The sequence below is a fragment of the Natator depressus genome, chromosome 7 (genome assembly GCF_965152275.1).
Source record: "Natator depressus isolate rNatDep1 chromosome 7, rNatDep2.hap1, whole genome shotgun sequence".
NCBI classification, from domain to species: domain Eukaryota; kingdom Metazoa; phylum Chordata; order Testudines; family Cheloniidae; genus Natator; species Natator depressus.
Genome location: NC_134240.1, coordinates 67,228,086 through 67,246,798, shown reverse-complemented (window position 1 = coordinate 67,246,798; position 18,713 = coordinate 67,228,086). Strand labels below are relative to the sequence as shown.

Below are 18,713 nucleotides of genomic sequence, written 5' to 3'. Positions count from 1 at the left end.
GCCATGGGGAAGTAGCCCAGGGAGTTGTAGCTGTCACACAGCTGTTCCAGGAGGCACTCTAGACAGCTGCATTCCACAGGGCCCTGGGCTGGAACCCGGAGTAGAGGGCGGGCCCGGGTTCCCCCCAAATCCTCCCAACTCCTGGTCAGACACAGGAGTCGTCGACCTGGACTGTGGGTTCAGAAAAACGGCCAAGCTGAGGGCTGCCGTGAAGCTCCAAGATGAGCAAATCTGCCAATAAGCGCAAGACCCACCAAGGTAGAGCAGGAACTTTGTCACACTAGGTAAAGGGAGAGGTTGAATTAAAACTAGAAATATAGATATTCTCCCATTCCATTCAACAAAAAGTGCCTAAAGATATGTCACAACTAGAGCTGGTTGGGAATGTTTTGATGAAACGGTGCTTAGTAGGAAAATGTGGATTCAACAAAATCAACATTTTTCACAGGAACGTTTCACATATCTTCTGGTCAATATGAGAGATACCCACCACAGAATAGCCAATAGCCTGGTGGTTAGGACTATCACCTGGGATGTGGCGATATGTTTACGCAGCAAAAAAAAAAAAAAAAGACCAGCAGCAGTGACTTTCAGAGCCCAGGTCAATGGGCTTGAGCTGAAGAGCTAAAAATAGTGTAGACTTTCAGGCTGAGGCTGGAGCCTGGGCTCTGAGACCCTCCAGCCTTCCTGGGTTTCCGCACCCTGGCTCCAGCCTGAGCCCGAACATCTACACTGCTATTTTAGCCCAGCAATGTGAGCCTGAGTCAGCTGACCCACTGTGTTGTGGGTTTTGGCTTTTTTTTTTGGCTGGGTAGATGTATACTGGGGGACCCAAGTGAGTGCCCTCCCCATCCGGCTATTAGCTATTTTGGAGCAAGCGGATGGGCCTCTCTCTGTTTTTTCATGATTTTTTTTCAAAATGTCTCCGTTTCTCCCCAATGTGAAACTGGAAAATCTTAAAAATCTCAAAAATGTGTGTGGTAGAGGAAAAATGTTTGCCATCCAGCTGTAGTCATTAGCTCAGAATCACATTCTGAAATGCAATACAATCAGAACTTCTCTTGGCTAGTCAACACATAATGCAACTGTCATATTCCTATACAGACACTGTGTTATATATAGGAGGAAAGACTGTAATATCAGAATCCCCTCTTTCAGTCCCAAATATCTGTTCTGATACTGGGATTTTCTGTCTCATTTTCCATCGGCTTGGTATTTTCCAGATGCATAGAAAAGTAAAATACAATTTTGGTCAATTATAAGCAAAGCAATTCCACTCTTTGTTAGAAGGAAGAGACCTTACTGTATTCATGCAGCGTTCCCCTCACTTGGCTGCCATTGGGGCTGAAATAGATCTCGTGGAAGATGTGATCCACCCGAAATGTTTCGCTAATCCACGGATCAGTTGTACTGATGGTGCCTGTGTACTTCTTTCTGCTGCTTTCAATGGGGAAAATGGGTGTGGTGTCTGCATCACACACAGTCAGTGTGGCTAGGACAGTTCCCTACAAGAAAATCATAGACAATATGGAGAAAAATCAATGACTGCCACACTATTTTTTTTCCAGATTTGCTTTCTGGTTTACTGTCTGAATAAGTGATACAATCTGGAGACCAAAGTCCTGTCCATATAAAGCTCCCTGACATTCTGTACAAATCCACTTCCATTCAAAGTCTTTGTAGGTCTTTAACAGAAAGGGCAAAGATTGATGATCCTACCGCTTACCACCTATTTGGAGACAGATGAGCACTGTAACAGCATTTCATAAAGCCAGTGAATTGCAAAATTACTGTAGCAACAGTCAGTTTTGAGATCTATGTAAAGACAGCATATCTGATTCCAGCAATCCCCAACTAGTGGTCTCAATGACCCCAGAGACTTTGTAGCTAGGATGATCTTTGGGGGAATTTTGCAACTCGCGTATATCACTGAATAAACATGAGGTGATGCACAGAATGACAAGCCAAGTGAAAAATATGGGACTGCCAATATTGGTTCAGGTCAGCAAGGTGAGGAGGAGCGGGGCGGGGGGAGTCCTCAGGGAACCAGTTACTGATCCTCATTCTCTGGCTGGCTCTGCACCAACTCAACCTCACAGAGTTTAGGGTGGCTTGAATTCTCAGCTGTGTCAATGGCAAGAAGGGTTGGAACACACAAGAGGATGTGTCCCATGTAGTGCAGTCTCCACTCCCTGAGACCTGTAGTTCACTCTCTGTTATGTGCTGTGGGATTTTTAAAAAATTTTAATCCCCAATTTACAGAGAATGGCTGGGATAGCAGAGATTTTTCTCCCTTAGCCCCCGGGAGAGACTAATTAAGCGGCTGTGCTCAAATGTAATACTGGACGTTTGAAGGCAGAAGTAACAGGATCATACCTTGCTTTCACTCATCAAAATAAAAAAATAATCCTCAATATTCTTGTTGCAGGTGAGCAACAAATCCACATTTAAAAGTCAGGGAAGAAGAAATAGAGGCCGCATGACATAACTAAGGCCCCACAGAGAATTAGTAACAGAAGGATGATCAGAAATCAGATGTTCTAGGCTCCCAGTCTTGTGCTCATTCCACTAGATTGCTCTTTATTGACTCTACACTAGATTTCTGATTACCTGGCAGTAGGCCTCAAACTCATTTTGTACAGTTATAATTCCATTGGCCACTGAGATTCCCATACAAATCCTTTCTCCTTTTAAGTTTGAATATACAAATTATCAGAGGTATTTTGGAAGTTTTCCAGCAACAGATTTTTCTGCTGGAAAACACTGAATTAATTAAATCAAAATGTTTCATGAGAATAAATGGATTTTGTCAAGGTTTGTTTCAACTATATTATACATCATATTAAAGTCAAAAATATTTCATTGCATGACAAATACTGAGATTTCTGCTTTTCATCCTGATTTGAGAAGAAACAAAATTTCAGAGTCAGAATTTTCCATGGGATGGGAATTCCATTTTTCAAGCAGCTCTACTAGTTATGCCCATCGGTGTGTGGCACTGATATGTCAAGCCTGTAGGTGGCAGCAAACATCCAAAATTGTATGCTCTCTTTCCAGAACAGATATGCAAAATCCAGTTTACTTCCAAGGGAAAGAAATACAGCTATTAGAGAAATATTATTACACAGAAATCCCTGGAGGGAAGTGACTGAGTACTTGCTGGAATTTTATGCATGGCTTATGATGAATGCACATCGAAATGGCTCAAGCATAACAACCATCTATTAAAGCTTTTATGAGTGTTTCTTCTCCCAGAGTAAGTCCCAGCAGAATGTTATTCTACTAGTTTTATAATATGTATCTTGGGTTTCACCTATAAAGCCATACGAGAAATGGGCTGTGCCTACTTTCAAGCTGGACTCTATTCACTGTAACAGGAGGGGTGCCATGGAGTACAGAGGGGGTGGAGGTGGTAAAGGGTTGTCAATGAGCAACCTTCAGCTACAGAACAAGATCCTACCCTTGGCCCTGAATACTCTGGCATTGTTGACTTTCAGTGGACACTGCAAGAACCATAATTTTGCCTAGATATCTGAGGAAGGTTTATGTAGGATGGGAGTGTTGGTGGGGAAAGTTGGTTAGCGTTTGAGGTGGAGTTTTCCAGGAAGTTGCTGCTGGTTTTGTTCTGTTTGTATTTGTTTTTTATAAGTAACACCAAAAGATGTCCAAGGCAGCAGACAGGTGCCTGTTTAAATCCCATTGTAAATAAATAAATAAAAGAAATATCAATTGATATTCACAAATATACATTATATAAGGAGCTGGTAGCAACCCCAATATTTAGATTCCCTAAGACCTTCCATAACAAAAGATTCCTGAAACCCTTTTATTGGAGAAGCTCTCACCTCTTCTTTGTTTGCAGCAGGCCTTTGACATGATGCCTCTTTGTGTGCATGCATTATGGTACAGTCTTTAATTACACACGCTATTGTTTTCCACAGAACCGAGGCCTCAGTCAGTGTACTTGCACAAAGAAGAATCATGGTTGCATGGACAGCTATAAATCTTGCATTTGTTAACTTCTCAGTGATTGACTTTCCCACCTAAATTATATTTTAACATAGCTTTTTGTATGTAATATAAAGGCGGATATACACACACAGGGAAATCTGTCAAATGACCACTCAGATAGTCACTCAGTGGAGGTGGTCATCACATTCCTCATATTACTACTATTATTAGGCAGTCAGAGCTCTCTGGACTGTAGCGTAAATTAGGGCATATGATGCTGGGAGCTAACATACAAGGTCTGAAGTTTCCATGTAGACATGCCTAACCCACAGCATTTCCACTGAACATCTCAGAGTCCAAGCAGAAGAGAACTCTACCTCTTTTCTGTTGAATTCCACAACTGCATCCGTCGTGCTAGTGCCATTGGGAAGGAAGGGGGCAGAGTCATCTTCATCTAACACATTGACCAGGAAGGGCACCTCGACCTGCATCTCCTTGGAGCCCTCTCTCACTGTACACTTGGCGATCAGCTCATACCTCTCTCTTTCTTCCCGATCCAAACGCTGCACAACACTCACGCCTGTGGTGTTCTCATTGTAGCGAAAAGGCAGCCCATCAACTGAAACAACACATGCAGAGCATAAACTGGAATAATCCTTTCCTATTAGTGGTGTGTGATTATTCTCCTCTTTAACATATTGGTGTGATCCCAATGAATCCATTTGGGTTGCATCCATGTAGAGGGAAGAATTTCACTCTGTATTATGAAAATCAGTCTAGGAAGAGATATGGAGGAAGGTGGAGGAGCTATATCAGGGGCACAGGAGGAAGTCTACAGGACTTGTGTGGAAGCAGAGTAGAATAACCAACAGAAGAGAGATCTGCTCTATTAAAAATCTCATTAATATGACCATGACTGAATGGTTTACCTCCAGTTTTACCTGCTAGTAATTTGTAGGAAATGCTGACATTCTGGCACAGGTGATGTATTGGGGGTAACTGAAGCTGATGAAATGTACCAGGTGGTTTATTCTCCTTGATGTGAAAGGAGAGATCCATTTCTGAGAAACAAAGCTCCCTTGATGTCAGAGCATTGCAAGCTGGTACAGTGGCATTGAGGATGGAGAGATGCACCAGGGCAGAAATGGGCGTCTCACATTCCTTCCCTTGGAAGGGCTGGGATGAAAGGTAGACATGAAATGTCACCTTTGGTAATGACACCCAATTTCTTCCAACTGCAAGAACAGAAACAAAGAAACAGTTGACAAAGAAACAAGCAAATATTCCTCTTAATATTTTCCTTCCATCAGCCATTATTCTACAGTGAACCAAGTAGTTCAGTGACAATACCTGATGTTTGGCACCTCTGAAAATAAGGCCCTACATGTTTGAAGTTGGGCCAAGCCACCCAAAATTACAGGCTAATGTGGAAAACATGGTTCTTACAGGTTCTCCTATTCCTTCAGCTTATCACACTACCCCACAGTGAAACCCTACTGATCTCTGAAACTGATCCAGAAGTAAAGGCCTTTTCAGCAGCCTTTACTTCTGGATCTTACTTTACACTACTTTCTCCTCCCTCATCTAATGCTACCTAATTTCCTCAGGGATCAAAACCACCAAGATATAGGTTCTGTCTATTGAATGCAAGAGGAGAATGGAAACAATTCATTTCTATGGTTCAATGGTATGCGGTTCTTACAAAAAAAACCTCACTTCAATCCCAAGCAATATAAATAGGCATCACTTAACCCCTTCAGCAGAGGTTCATTTACTACCCCATAAAAAAAGTGCTCCAGGTAGCGGGGTCTTTGTAATTAAAGGTTTTGCTTATATTAGAAAAGTTGCACCAATTTAACTAAAATCAGTCTATCTGAACTGATGCAGAAATAAAATTTTAACCAACACATAAATGGATATAACTTGTTGGTAAATTACTAAATAAGAATAAACTTGCAAGGATTAAAAATGGTTTAAGTGTGTCTTCTTTGGGGTCTAGTCTAGGTTCATTACATTGGTTTAGTTAAACTGGTGAAACTTTCCTGATGAAACTCCACCATTTGACAACTAATGCAATTTCTTCTTGGCCTTAGTGTTCATTTTGGCTTTAATACCATTGTGTCTATCTGAGGGTTCTTTTCAATCCCAAAATTCATTTAAAGTAAACAAACAGTTCTTCCAATCTGATCCCTAAGTATTGGTTTGCTATTCATATGCTGCTGGATAAATCCCATTAGATGTAAGTGTTTAGCTTCAACTCTGGACATTATCGCAACTGCAGCTACTCCTCTCAGACTTACACAGGATATCGAAGTCTCCTCTATCCAGACTCTTATTGAGGTAGAGAAGCCCTGTTTTTTCTTTGATTTGAAACCAATGATTTTCATAGGCTCCAACGCGATAGATAAAGAGATGCTGGCACAGCTGAAAGTGGGCCACCTCCCCATGTGAATCCCTCAAGGCACGGATGTGCAGTAGTGGCGTACCGGCTGGTTGATCAATGTAGACAGTCTCAGAATAATCTTTCCTAGGGAAGTAGAGACCAAAGGAAACTGCAAAGGAACACAAACAACAGGAGAACTGTTAAAGCTGAATGAACTCTGGGTAGACATTGTCGTAAGAGGTGCATTTCTAAAGAATTGGAAGCTCCATTTAGTAAGTGCATAGGAAGATATAACAGCAGACCCAGATCCTGAGCTGGTGTAAATTGGTATAGCTCTACTGAGTTCAATCGCACTACCTCAATGTTTATCAGTTGAGGATTTGACCCATAATTTATGTACAAGCTATGAGAATTCCCCCTAGAAGCCAAATTGCTTAGTTGTAAACAAGACCATAGCCACAGCAGAGAGCCTAATGGAGCATTTCTTGTCAAACTTCAGATAAATTCACATCAGCAATTCCCAGCTGCTTTTCCATTCTCACACAAATTGTTTTCTTCTCTGAATAATATCATTTATGGTGAAATCTTATTGAGGAAATAAATACAGTTAGATGAAAAAACATTAGGAGGTACTGCTGTAAAATGAATCTCACCCTTTCAAGTCACACAGTCCAAACACTCAATTTCTATCCAGAGGAAAAACGTGCAAGTACATCAGGGGCTTTCAAACTTTTCCCTAGTGTGGACTTCTTTTTAAGTAGTGATTTTTCTTGTGGACATCTCCCTTCCCATACAAACCAACCAACCCACCCTACACCTTTCCTAAAGTAAGTGGTACTCCACTCAACTAAATAAATCCATAGATTATCAGGCCAGAAGGTACCAGTCTGACTTTCCCACATAACACAGGTCATGGGATTTCCCTCAATTAACTCCTGTTTGAGCTGGAACATATCTTTTTAGAATAACATCCAATCTTGTTTTTAAAATGTTCAGTAATGGAAAAATCTACCCCAGCCTTTCATAAAATTCTTCCAGTGATTAATTACCCTCACTGTTGAAAATTTGCACCTTATTTCTAGGCTAAATTTATCTAGCTTCAACTTTCAACCATTGGATCTTGTTATACCTTTCGCCAGTAGATTGAAGAGCCCTCTATTATCAATGTTCTGTTCCCCATGGAGGTGCTTAAGTAATATTACAACTCATACAAAGATATAGGTCTCAGAGATATAAAAACTCAGGATTGATAACACCAAATAAGGTTAGAGAAATTTAATCTCTCTCTAATGCAATGGGTGCGACTGACGCATTGTGCCTCTGTACTGTTTATTTCCTCTCCCTGGTTGTAGACATTTACTTTAATTTGGATGCATTCACCCTGTGTGAATTCATTTGAGAGCGTAGTAATTGTCTGGTTTCAGCCCACATAGTTGCTATTAGGGCATTTAGTGCACTGGATGAGCTACAATACATGTTGTGATAGGCATGTGTAGGACCCCTAGATCTTGAAAGGTGTGTTGTGGTGGGAGGTGGGGGTGGGTGTTGATCATTGGTACAGCTTTGATTTGGCCTGTCCTGGTCTGTGGGGAGCTTGCTTCTGACTATGAGCTTGGGGAGGCTGGGGGGCTGTTTGCATGCCAGAAGAAGGGGCTCAGGAAAGATATCTTTCAGGATGGGGTTCTCACTGAGTATGGGTTGTAGTCAGGGGTAAAAGTAAGTCTAGGGACTTACGGGTACAGGGCTGGGCTGGGGGGGTCAGAGCCAGCCCCGGACCACCCTGTACCGGTAAGTGCCTCCTTCCCCCTCCCCTTCCTCCTCCCCCCGCCCAGGTAACAGCGGCAGCTGGGGGCTCTGGCAGCAGTTTAAACGGCCCAGGGCAGTAGCGGGGGCCAGAACCCTGGGCCCTTTAAATCATCCCCGGAGCCCCACCACCGCTTCTCCATGGCTCCGGCAGCAGGGCTCCAGGGACGGGACTCCGACCGCCACTACTGCCCTGGGCCCTTTAAATCATCCCCAGAGCCTGCCAGAGCCCTGGGGAAGTGGTGGCAGAGCTCTGGGGACGATTTAAAGGGCCCAGGGCTCAGCCACCGCTACCACCCCGGGCCTCTTAAATCACCGCCCCAGCCCTGCCGCCGCTACCCATGGCTCCGGCAGCAATTTAAAGGGCCGGGGGCTCCAGCCGCTTCTGGGAGCCGCAGACAGTTTAAATTGCGCCTGGGGAAGCTGATCCACCCCGGTACAGCGCACCAGGGCGTACCGGCTTACTTTCACCTCTGGTTGTAGTTGTTGGATACTAAGGGTTCCCTGTAGGGGCAGGTGACAACTAGGGGTGTGTGGTTAGAAGGGGTTTTATTTCTGTATTGAAGCAGGTTCTCTTGAGGTATTTCGGTGGGCCACGCCATGATGTGATGTGATCTATTTTTGTGGTGGAGTGTCCTTGTTTGGTGAAGGCAGTTTTGAGTGTGTTCAGGTGTATATCCTGGACTTTCTCCTCGCAGCATATTCTGTGGTATCTGAGTACCTGACAATCACTATGCTCTCAAATGAACTCACACAGGAAAATGATAAAAGACAAAAACACCACACCACCTGTGGGTGAACATTTTTCACAAAGCGATCACTCTATATCTGACCTATAAGTCCTCATAGGAAACCTACACAACACTTTCAAAAGACGAGCCTGGGAGCTTAAATTCATAACTTTTCTGGACACTAAAAATCATGGCCTGAACAGACACACTGAATTTATGGCTTATTACCACAATCTGTAACCCACTTACAACAGTTGCCCCCTAGCTGCTCCCCTCCCCTTCTTTTCCTCCCTGTGACTGGAGGGATGTTAACGGCCCTCTTGACCTTGAATGCTAAACAATCTGTTCCACCTTATATTTAGCTGTGACACTCTGAATTAGTTTCCTAGACTCGAAGAAGAGCTCAGCATAAGCTCAAAAAGCTTGTCTCTCTCACCAGCAGAAGTTGGGCCAATAAAAAGATATCACCCCATCCATTTTATTGGTGCAAAGCCCTTTTTGCTCAAAACTGGGCCCACTTTTACTGGACATTTTTCCATGATGACGCATTTCCGCCCCAGCAGAAATGGGAAGTAAGCTGCCAAAGCATCTCCAGAATAGCAATGGGCTAACATTTCCTCATTACTGAAGGATTACTGAAGGATCCATTTTAAAGAAAGAAAAGGAAGATGGCAAACCCACTGTGAATTAAAGGCCTATGATGGAACTTGGAAACACTACACAAGCCACAGTATTCTCTCTCGTGATTACATCAGCAGCATTGCTGCATGGAATTACATCCTCAGGTTTTACAGTTGGCTGTTATTTAGCTACATGTAGTTTGCATTAAATAAATTAATAAAGCAGGCAAAAACTTACCAAAATAATGTTGAATTAAGAAGGCAGCCAGCTGTAATCTTTTAAAAAGAGCATACAATAAATTTTTGGCAGCCGGTGGGTAGCGGGGAGCTAAAAACCAATGACTCCTGAGTTAAAGTCCCCCTCCAACTTCTTTTCTTTGAGAGGAAAATATTATTTTCCTTCTGCTATATTTCCTTTTAGCATGTATCTAGTTCATAAACTAGATTCATGAGCATTCTTCCTAAATTTTCCAAGCATCTCTTTCAGTCTCCTACTTTTGTAATTGCAAGAAACCTTTTCTAATTTTTTTTAAAAGAGCGTTTTCTGCAAAACAATTTCCATTTGATATTCAGCACTGAGATTTTGTCAGCAACATGCACTGTTTAATAAAGGTACCTTCAAAGATATACTTTTGGCCCATTCAATCTACTGTTGCTTCTAACTGAAGGCTATGCAAACATTGTGCCCACACATCATTGCAACTCAATATTTTCAGGAATACAAGCATTAAATATGTATAACATACCTTAGGAGAGATATACTTCTATCAGAAAGATGCAAAGAGGAGTGAAAAAAATTATTTAAGGTGGTACAAGATGTAACAAAATAGAGATAAATTAAGGAAGGTAAGACTATACAAACCAAAAAGGAGGCAAGGTCCCTGCCTGTGGTCTAAATTTAACCGGAATATTAGGGGAAACTCCTCTTGGTGAGATCCAAATAAATTATCCAGTAGTAGGAGGGAAGACTACATGAGCTAATAGAACTTTTCCATCACTAACTCCTATGATTCAATTCAAACACAGGTTTGCTTTATGTACCTTTTAATACTGTACTGAATTGATTATTGATTAAAAATTAAAACATTAAAATACACCACTGTGCATTTTCAATGGAGACACTATTCCTACTCATTTAGGCCAGTAAAGTTTGTAACAAACAACTGAGCCAAATCTCATTCACCTTACAAGGAGTCATCCAATCACAAGAAGAAAGCAAACCAGGCTTGTCAAAAAATGTTAGCAATTACGATTTCTGTGTTTCAGCATGAGAATTTTACTTAATTGGAACCCTGAGGTCTAGAACACTGAAGTGCTTTTCAGAACACCTCCATTCCATTTAAGTAATTGAGATCCTTGCAAAAACTAATGAACATGTTTAACTTTATGCATCTGAGCAGTTTCACTGTAAAGTGGCTACTCCGATGCTCGAATTTCATCATCAGCCAGACTTTCAAAAGAGCTCAGAATTTTGGGTGCTGAGCGCTTTTGAGGATCTGGTCCCTTGAAAATCTGGCTCCAAATTCTGCCCCTAAGTGTTTACAAGATCACAGCTTTAAATAGTACAGAGACTAGTAATTCATTGTATATTTAACCTTCCTCTTTTTAAAACAAACAAACCCAAATTGTCATGGATAGTAGCTCACAGTAGGAACTCACTTACTAGACAGGCCAGTCCTTGCTTACAGACAGCCCCCCAACCTGAAGCAAATACTCACCAGCAACCACACACCACACAACAAAAACACTAACCCAGGAACCTATCTTTGCAACAAAGCCTGTTGCCAACTCTGTCCACATATCTATTCAAGGTACGCCATTGTAGGACCTAATCACATCAGCCACACCATCAGGGGCTCATTCACCTGCACATCTACCAATATGATATATGCCATCATGTGCTAGCAATGCCCCTCTGCCACGTACATTGGCCAAACCGGACAGTCTCTACACAAAAGAATAAATAGACACAAATCAGACATCAAGAATTATAACATTCAAAAACCAGTCAGAGAACACTTCAACCTCCCTGGACACTCAATTTCAGATCTAAAAGTAGCAATTCTTCCATAAAAAAACTTCAAAAACAGACTCCAGCGAGAAACTGCAGAATTGGAATTAATTTGCAAACTGGACACCGTTAAATTAGGCTTGAATAAAGACTGGGAGTGCATGTGTCATTACACAAAGTAAAAACTATTTCCCCATGCTAATTTTCCCCCCTACTGTTACTCATACCTTCTTGTCAACTGTTTGAAATGGGCCATCCTGATGATCACAACAAAAATTTTTTTCCTCCTGCTGATAACAGCCCACCTTAATTGATTACTCTCATTAGAGTTGGTATGGCAACCCCCATTTTTTCATGTTCTCTGTATTTTATATATATATATCTATCTTCCTACTGTATTTTCCACTGCATGTATCTGATGCAGTGGGTTTAGCCCACGAAAGCTTATGCCCAAATAAATTTGTTAGTCTCCAAGGTGCCACAAGTACTCCTTGTTCTTTTTAGAAAAAGGCTGCAATCCAAAATTTCATCTGGCATGGGGTAATGTGGAAAATAAAGCTTAGAATTTTGAAAAGGATATTTAGGACTCAGATATAAAGCAGCATGATCAACTATTGTGAAATGTGTTAAATATATAAATTCACTTGTAAGCTGAACATGATACATTCTTGCTAGTAGGAAAGGGTGATTTTTCTTCCCCTCTTCAAAACTAAAAACCTTGGAATAGAATGTTGGCAGTGTAATTAGCAGCTTTATTGGGTCTTGGCTTTGATTGTGATTCAGGAACACATCCCTGTTCGGGACAGCATTTAAGAATATTCTGAACTTGAAATATATGCTTACCTCTCATTGGAACTTAAACATATGCGTCAGTGCTTTCCTCATTTGGGAACATAATTACATCACCTCAGCTGTGGCAAAGCTAGCTACCATTTAAAACAATAAAGCTTTTCTACACATTAAGGTCTCATGGAGATTAGAATGTTTGGAACATTACGGTACTTTATTTAGCTATTTTTCACAGTTATTTCTGAATTGTTGACCCAATACGACATTGAGACTTGTTAATGGTGCAGCTATCACAAAATTACACAATGCTGTTGCCATTAATTACTGAGATTGGAAGCCACCGTTTGTGTATTGCTTCTGCTTAATTTAACCCATTGAAAGAGTTGTAGCTGCAACAGGTAGTTCAGGTCACAACTATACTGTAATGATTATAAATACACACACACACACACACACACACACACACACACACACACCTCACCCTATATTTATATGCACAGTCCGTTATATAGAAGGAGAGCTTTCTTCTCATTTCTTCTGATAGGTTACGTTCATTCCTTAAATTCTGATAAATTCAAACCCAACTCAATAAACTATCCATCTGCCATCTATGCTGCAGGAGGAAGAGGCTTCTAACCCTGGCTAAAATTCCTCATCAAGATAATTTTTTGCTGTGTTCCAGTTCCAGCACCTTTATTACTAGCTATAATGAGCAAGAGCAGAATTTGACTTTCTGATCCCCAAGTTGAGTTGACAGTGTACCAGAAGAAACATCTTTTTTATTAATAAAGTGAGCAAATTTGGTAGGAAATCTCTGAGACAAATAAACAAGGAATCCCATACAACATTCACAGTCAACTTTCAGAGTATAACTGTTGTCCTTTGGCTTCAGAGTGGTAGCCATGTTAGTCTGTTTCAGCAAAAAAAACCAAGGAGTACTCGTGGCACCTTAGAGACTAACAAATTTATTTGGGCATAAACTTTCATGGGCTAAAACCCACTTCATCAGATACATGTAGTGGAAAATATAATAGGAAGATATATATATACACACACACATATATATATATACACACACACACACACACACACACACACACACACACACACACACAGAGAACATGAAAAAATGGGTGTTGCCATACCAACTGTAACGAGACCAAACCAATCAATTAAGGCGAGCTATTATCAGCAGGAGAAAAAAAACTTTTGTAGTGATAATCAGGATGGCCCATTTCAAACAGTTGATGTGAGTAACAGTAGGGGGAAAAATTAGCATGGGGAAATAGTTTTTACTTTGTGTAATGACCCATCCACTTCAACCTCCCTGGTCACTCAATTTCAGACCTAAAAGTCGCAATTCTCCAACAAAAAAATTTCAAAAACCAGACTCCAATGAGAAACTGCAGAATTGGAATTAATTTGCAAACTGGACACCATTAAATTAGGCTTGAATAAAGACTGGGAGTGGATGAGTCATTACACAAACTAAAAACTATTTTCCCATGCTATTTCCCCCTACTGTTACTCACACCTTCTTGTCAACTGTTTGAAATGGGCCATCCTGATTATCACTACAAACGTTTTTTTTCTCCTGCTGATAACAGCTCACCTTAATTGATTGGTTTGGTCTCGTTACAGTTGGTATGGCAACACCCATTTTTTCATGTTCTCTCTGTGTGTGTGTGTATATATATATATATATATATATATATATATATATATATATATCTTCCTACTGTATTTTCCACTGCATGCATCTGATGAAGTGGGTTTTAGCCCACAAAAGCTTATGCCCAAATAAATTTGTTAGTCTCTAAGGTGCCACAAGTACTCCTCATTTTTTTTGGTTGTCCTTTGAATAACAGTTAATTGGAAGAGATATGCTTGAAGATTAATTAACCAAGACAACTGATATCTAGACATGTTCAAAAATATTTGGCAAATCATCACCACCACTGAAAATTCAGGTACATTGCACCTGCTACTCTTCTTCCTTTGCCAATGGCATTGTGTCTTGCAAGTAGGGTTGGGAGAATCAGTTTCAACAAAGTTAGAAATCCACTTAAAACTTTGAAGTTCATTTCTAAAAAGGAATAAAACAAAACTTATCTAAGGTCTAATAATTCTGCTAGGCACTTCTAGGTTTTGGCCAGGAACAGAAGTGAGAATATTATACATTACCACCTATTTTTGTGTTTTTTCTGAGTCCTGACCTGAACAAGAAGCAGTTCAATCATCAAAAGAAAAAATGTAATCTCCAAGGAACCGGATTTTTAAAAACATGAGTTTTGCAGATTCAAATTGTTCAGGTCAGATTCAGCTAAGCATTCAAACATACAATGGCATATCTGAACCAAAGCCAAATTCCAACGTCTTCCTGCCCTACTCACAGGGTGCACAGGAACGCACTTCATACAGTTACTTATATAACATGTATTCAACATACTTGTTTTCTCATTTTGGTTGAAAAATCTGCAACTTGGAAAATTTCAACCAGTTCTATTTTCTCAGGTTCTGCCTTAGCTTGGAACGCTGTGTATTTGTTGTTTTCCATTTGTGACAAAGTTCCTCCTCTGCCTTGGTGAATCCTGCACTTTCTGGCAGATTTGCTCACCTCAGAGGTTCACGGCAGCCCTCAGTTTGGCTCCTTTTGTCAGTGGCACAAACCGTTCACTCAGCTAACTTCATCACTGGCCAGCATAGGGAAAGGGAGGAGAACAATCCCCTCGGTCTCTGCTGATCCACCAAGTGGGTCGGGGGACAGGCCAGAGACCTTCCCCTCTGGTGGGACTCACAGTCCAGGTCAACTCTTCCTGTATCCAATAGGGAGTTGCGGGGATGTGGGGAACCCAGGCCTGCCCTCTAATCCGGATTCCAGCCAAGGGCCCTGGGGATATCAGCTAGCTACAACATCTCCTGTAACAGTTGTGTGACAGCTACAACTCCCTGGGCTACTTCCCCATGGTCTCCCGCCAGCACCTTCTTTATCCTCACCACAGGACCTTCCTCCTGATTCCAGATAGCATTTGTACTCCTCAGTCCTCCAGCAGCATGCCCTCTCACTTCCCACTCCTTGCATGCCCCTCACTAACTGAAGTGATGTCCCTTTTAAACCAGGTGCCCTGATTAGTCTGCCTGTCTTAATTGATTTTAGCAAGTTCCTGATTGTTCTAGAACCGCCCCTGTTACTTTACCCAGGGGAAAGGGACCTGCTTAATCTGGGGTTAATATATCTACCGTCTAGTACTTTCCTGTAGCCATCTGGCCCGACCCTGTCACACATTATAATCAGAGCTAGCCAAAATATTTAGCATTTTAACTTTATTTTTAAACATACATTACATATTTTTCTTGAAAAAATTATCCATCTTCAGATGGATGATAAAATTTTCAAAAGCACTTAAGCAACTGAGGAGTTTATGCCCTCTTTTCAGTAGGGCACTTAGGAAATTAAGTCTCGTGGAAAGTTAGATTCCTAGTGCCTAAGTCACTTTTTGAAAATGGAACTTCGGTGCTTTTGACATTGTGAAAGCAATTCAAATTAGATTTGAATACAACCTTACACTTACAGCGGGGATTTCCATCAGAGAATTTCACATAACTATACAATTAATATTCAAAATTTCTCTGGAAGGTGCTATCAGCCCCATTTTATTGAAGGGGAAACTGAGGCACAGACTACATTCATTGATCCAAGTTACAAAACAAATCAGTCGTAGAGCTAGGAACAGAACCCAGATCTCCCGAGTCATGTTCCTGTGCATTATCCAAAAGACCATGCCAAAAAGAAGAAGAAGCCTCCTGCTTTTCTTCAGTACCATTACTTTATGTTTACATGTACATTTGATGCAATACTTTGACAGTTTCATCCAGTTACATCTGAGCTTTGATTTTCACTTATTCCACACTCAAGCTGTAGTACCAGAGGTGTGCAAATAGCAAAGTTACTAACCAATGAAGCTTCCCAGAATCCAAATGCTGCATTTGAATAAACCTAGAATATCTCACCTCCCTGATCAATGGGTATAACGTCCATTGGCATTTAAAGAAATTATGCGTACATATCCCCAGTAAAAAGAAATATGACATTAGGTAAAATATGGAGTAGAGTCAGAATCTGGTAGAACATTAGGTGTACCCATTTGCACAGATCTCTGTGATTGTGGAAGTTAGAAAATATTACAGAATCTAATTTTTATTTAAAACACTATTTTCACAGTTGTGTGTGTGTTTTTAATCCCTTAATTGTCACATGCCTCTTTATCTAAGTGCATTGTACTCAGATACCTAAGCACAGATGGTCTTCTTTTGCGGTTCTCAATTAATAGATTTTTAAAGCTTTAAAGGACCATTATGACCATATCATCTGATCCTGCATAACACAAACCAAAGAATAAATCTATGTAACCCAATAATTTCTGCTTCACACCCATAACTTCTCTTTGAGCTAAAGCATATAGTTTAGAAAGATGTCCAGTCTTCATTTAGAGAATTCAAGTGATGGAGAATCCCCACATCCCTAGGTAAGTTGATCCAGTGATTAATTACCCTCCCTGTTAAAAATGTGTGCCTTATTTCTTGTCTGAATTCATCTAGCTTCAACTTGCAACCACTGGCTCTGGTTAGCCTTATTCTGCTAGATGTATGGGTAATCTTACCCACCACATTTCATGTGCTGAAATATGAACTGCATTAACAGAGCTTTAATTGGTTTGTGAGTTAAAATAATAGGGAAAATGATTCTCAGCAGCAATATGGAAACTGGAACAAGAGTTGGTTTTCTTTCAACTAATAATATATACATATGTGACACAACCAATTTCCTCTAGCAAAATTTACTCAGGCCTTCTCCATATTGTTGAGGGATAGTGTTACAATTCATGAGAAACAAACCTTTCCCTGATGTGGAACAAAATCCATATTGAAGAATTTACTCTATGCCTTACTGAAATGGGTATATGATTACATTAATAACATGCCCCTCTCAAGTCAGGACATTTGTAGAGTAGAGGAGAAAATGATATTAGCTGACAAACATGGGAGTGTGCTGTTAATATTCCACCATTTGTGGCACAGCATCAGATTTCAACAATCAGTTAGATGTGGGGGGGTCAGCATTGTGTCCCTATTTTGACTACTGTTTATTGGCCATTATGCTCCATTATGAATATTCATCTACCTGATGTTTGACTCAGAGCATGTGGCAGGGATACACTGTCAGTATCTGCAATCTGCCACAAAATTCCTCCCTTCCCACTTAGTCTGCAATAAGCTGTGCTCTTCTGGACCTTGCAGAAGAGAAGAATCAAGAAATCTACTTATCGAAAAACCAACACTTCTTCATGACCAAAATCCAAGGAAACCTCTTGGCAAGACCACTATGTTGTCACATGCTGGGAATGTTTATACCTAGTTCCTGAAGAGTATACAGACAGTATGGAACAGAGTTCAACTCATATAGTTTAAAGGAGGGTCATGGGGAGTTAGGACCCTGCAAGAGTTATCTTTCCATGGGAAACTCTCTGAAAATACCTGCCAATCTTGTCCATTCCACAAGTATCAAACTGCCCTTCAGAAATACTTTTATGAGTCTTAGGGATATGTCATTTCTGACAGGATTGATTTAACAGTAGCCAGAGAGGGGACAAGCTGCACTTCATGCAGGGGAATCAATCCAGTGGCAGAATTATAAATGAGGGGCTTTTGAGAGAAGCCTTCATCACCTCACTGGTGTTCAGGGGGGGAAAAGAGCAATCTCAGGAATAGAAACCGTCTCAGAAATAGTCCTTGTTGAGAATTATTAGGAGATATGGAGTAAGACGGCAGAATGTTAATAGTGATCAAGAGCATATGTGCTATTGCATAGACCCTGTACTGTAATAATGCACTTTGAAGAGGCCACTAGAACATCTGTGAATGGATCAAATATACACAATTTGGTTAAATCATAACTGCTCCATTGGGATAGCTGATACTTACAGTACATATCACTGCAGAGAGATAAATGCTTCCCTTTTTCATTACAACAGTTGGGAAAAGGAAGTTTGTTGTTTATCTGTATTTATTTGAAAGCAAAGAAATTCTGAGCTAAAACTTGATCTACTGTAAGGTATTGCAGGGAAACTATGCCTACTGGATGCTTCAGTGTGCTGAGAGTTTGATTCGGCCTATAGTTATGCCATAATAAATCAGGGCAAAGGGCCTGCAGCAGAAGAAATTCTGCCCGGAGAGAGGTTGCAGCAGTGCATCTCCACTCCACCTGGACTCCCACAGCTGCAGCTCTATCCAGAAAGGGGCACGCCCAGCATAGTTTAAGGTGTCCTGTAGCCCCAGTGTCAGTTAAAGCTGTCCTCCCCCTGGACATCACGAGGGAGTCAATTCCCACCTTAGGCAAAGTAACTCCTCTTCTTGCACGTGAATCA

At 40.9% G+C, this 18,713-nt stretch overlaps 1 protein-coding gene across 3 annotated transcripts in view; it reads right to left on the bottom strand.

Moving 5' to 3' along the window:
- RET (ret proto-oncogene) overlaps window positions 1-18,713 on the bottom strand; it is a 124,191-nt gene that overhangs the window by 44,139 nt on the left and 61,339 nt on the right. For all 3 annotated transcript variants that reach the window (XM_074958690.1, XM_074958689.1, XM_074958688.1), the window contains exons 2-5: window positions 6,252-6,503; window positions 4,893-5,186; window positions 4,329-4,570; window positions 1,304-1,505 (exon numbers count right to left, since the gene is read on the bottom strand). In XM_074958690.1, coding sequence (XP_074814791.1) covers window positions 1,304-1,505; window positions 4,329-4,570; window positions 4,893-5,186; window positions 6,252-6,503 — 990 coding nt within the window. The remainder of the gene's footprint in view (window positions 1-1,303; window positions 1,506-4,328; window positions 4,571-4,892; window positions 5,187-6,251; window positions 6,504-18,713) is intronic.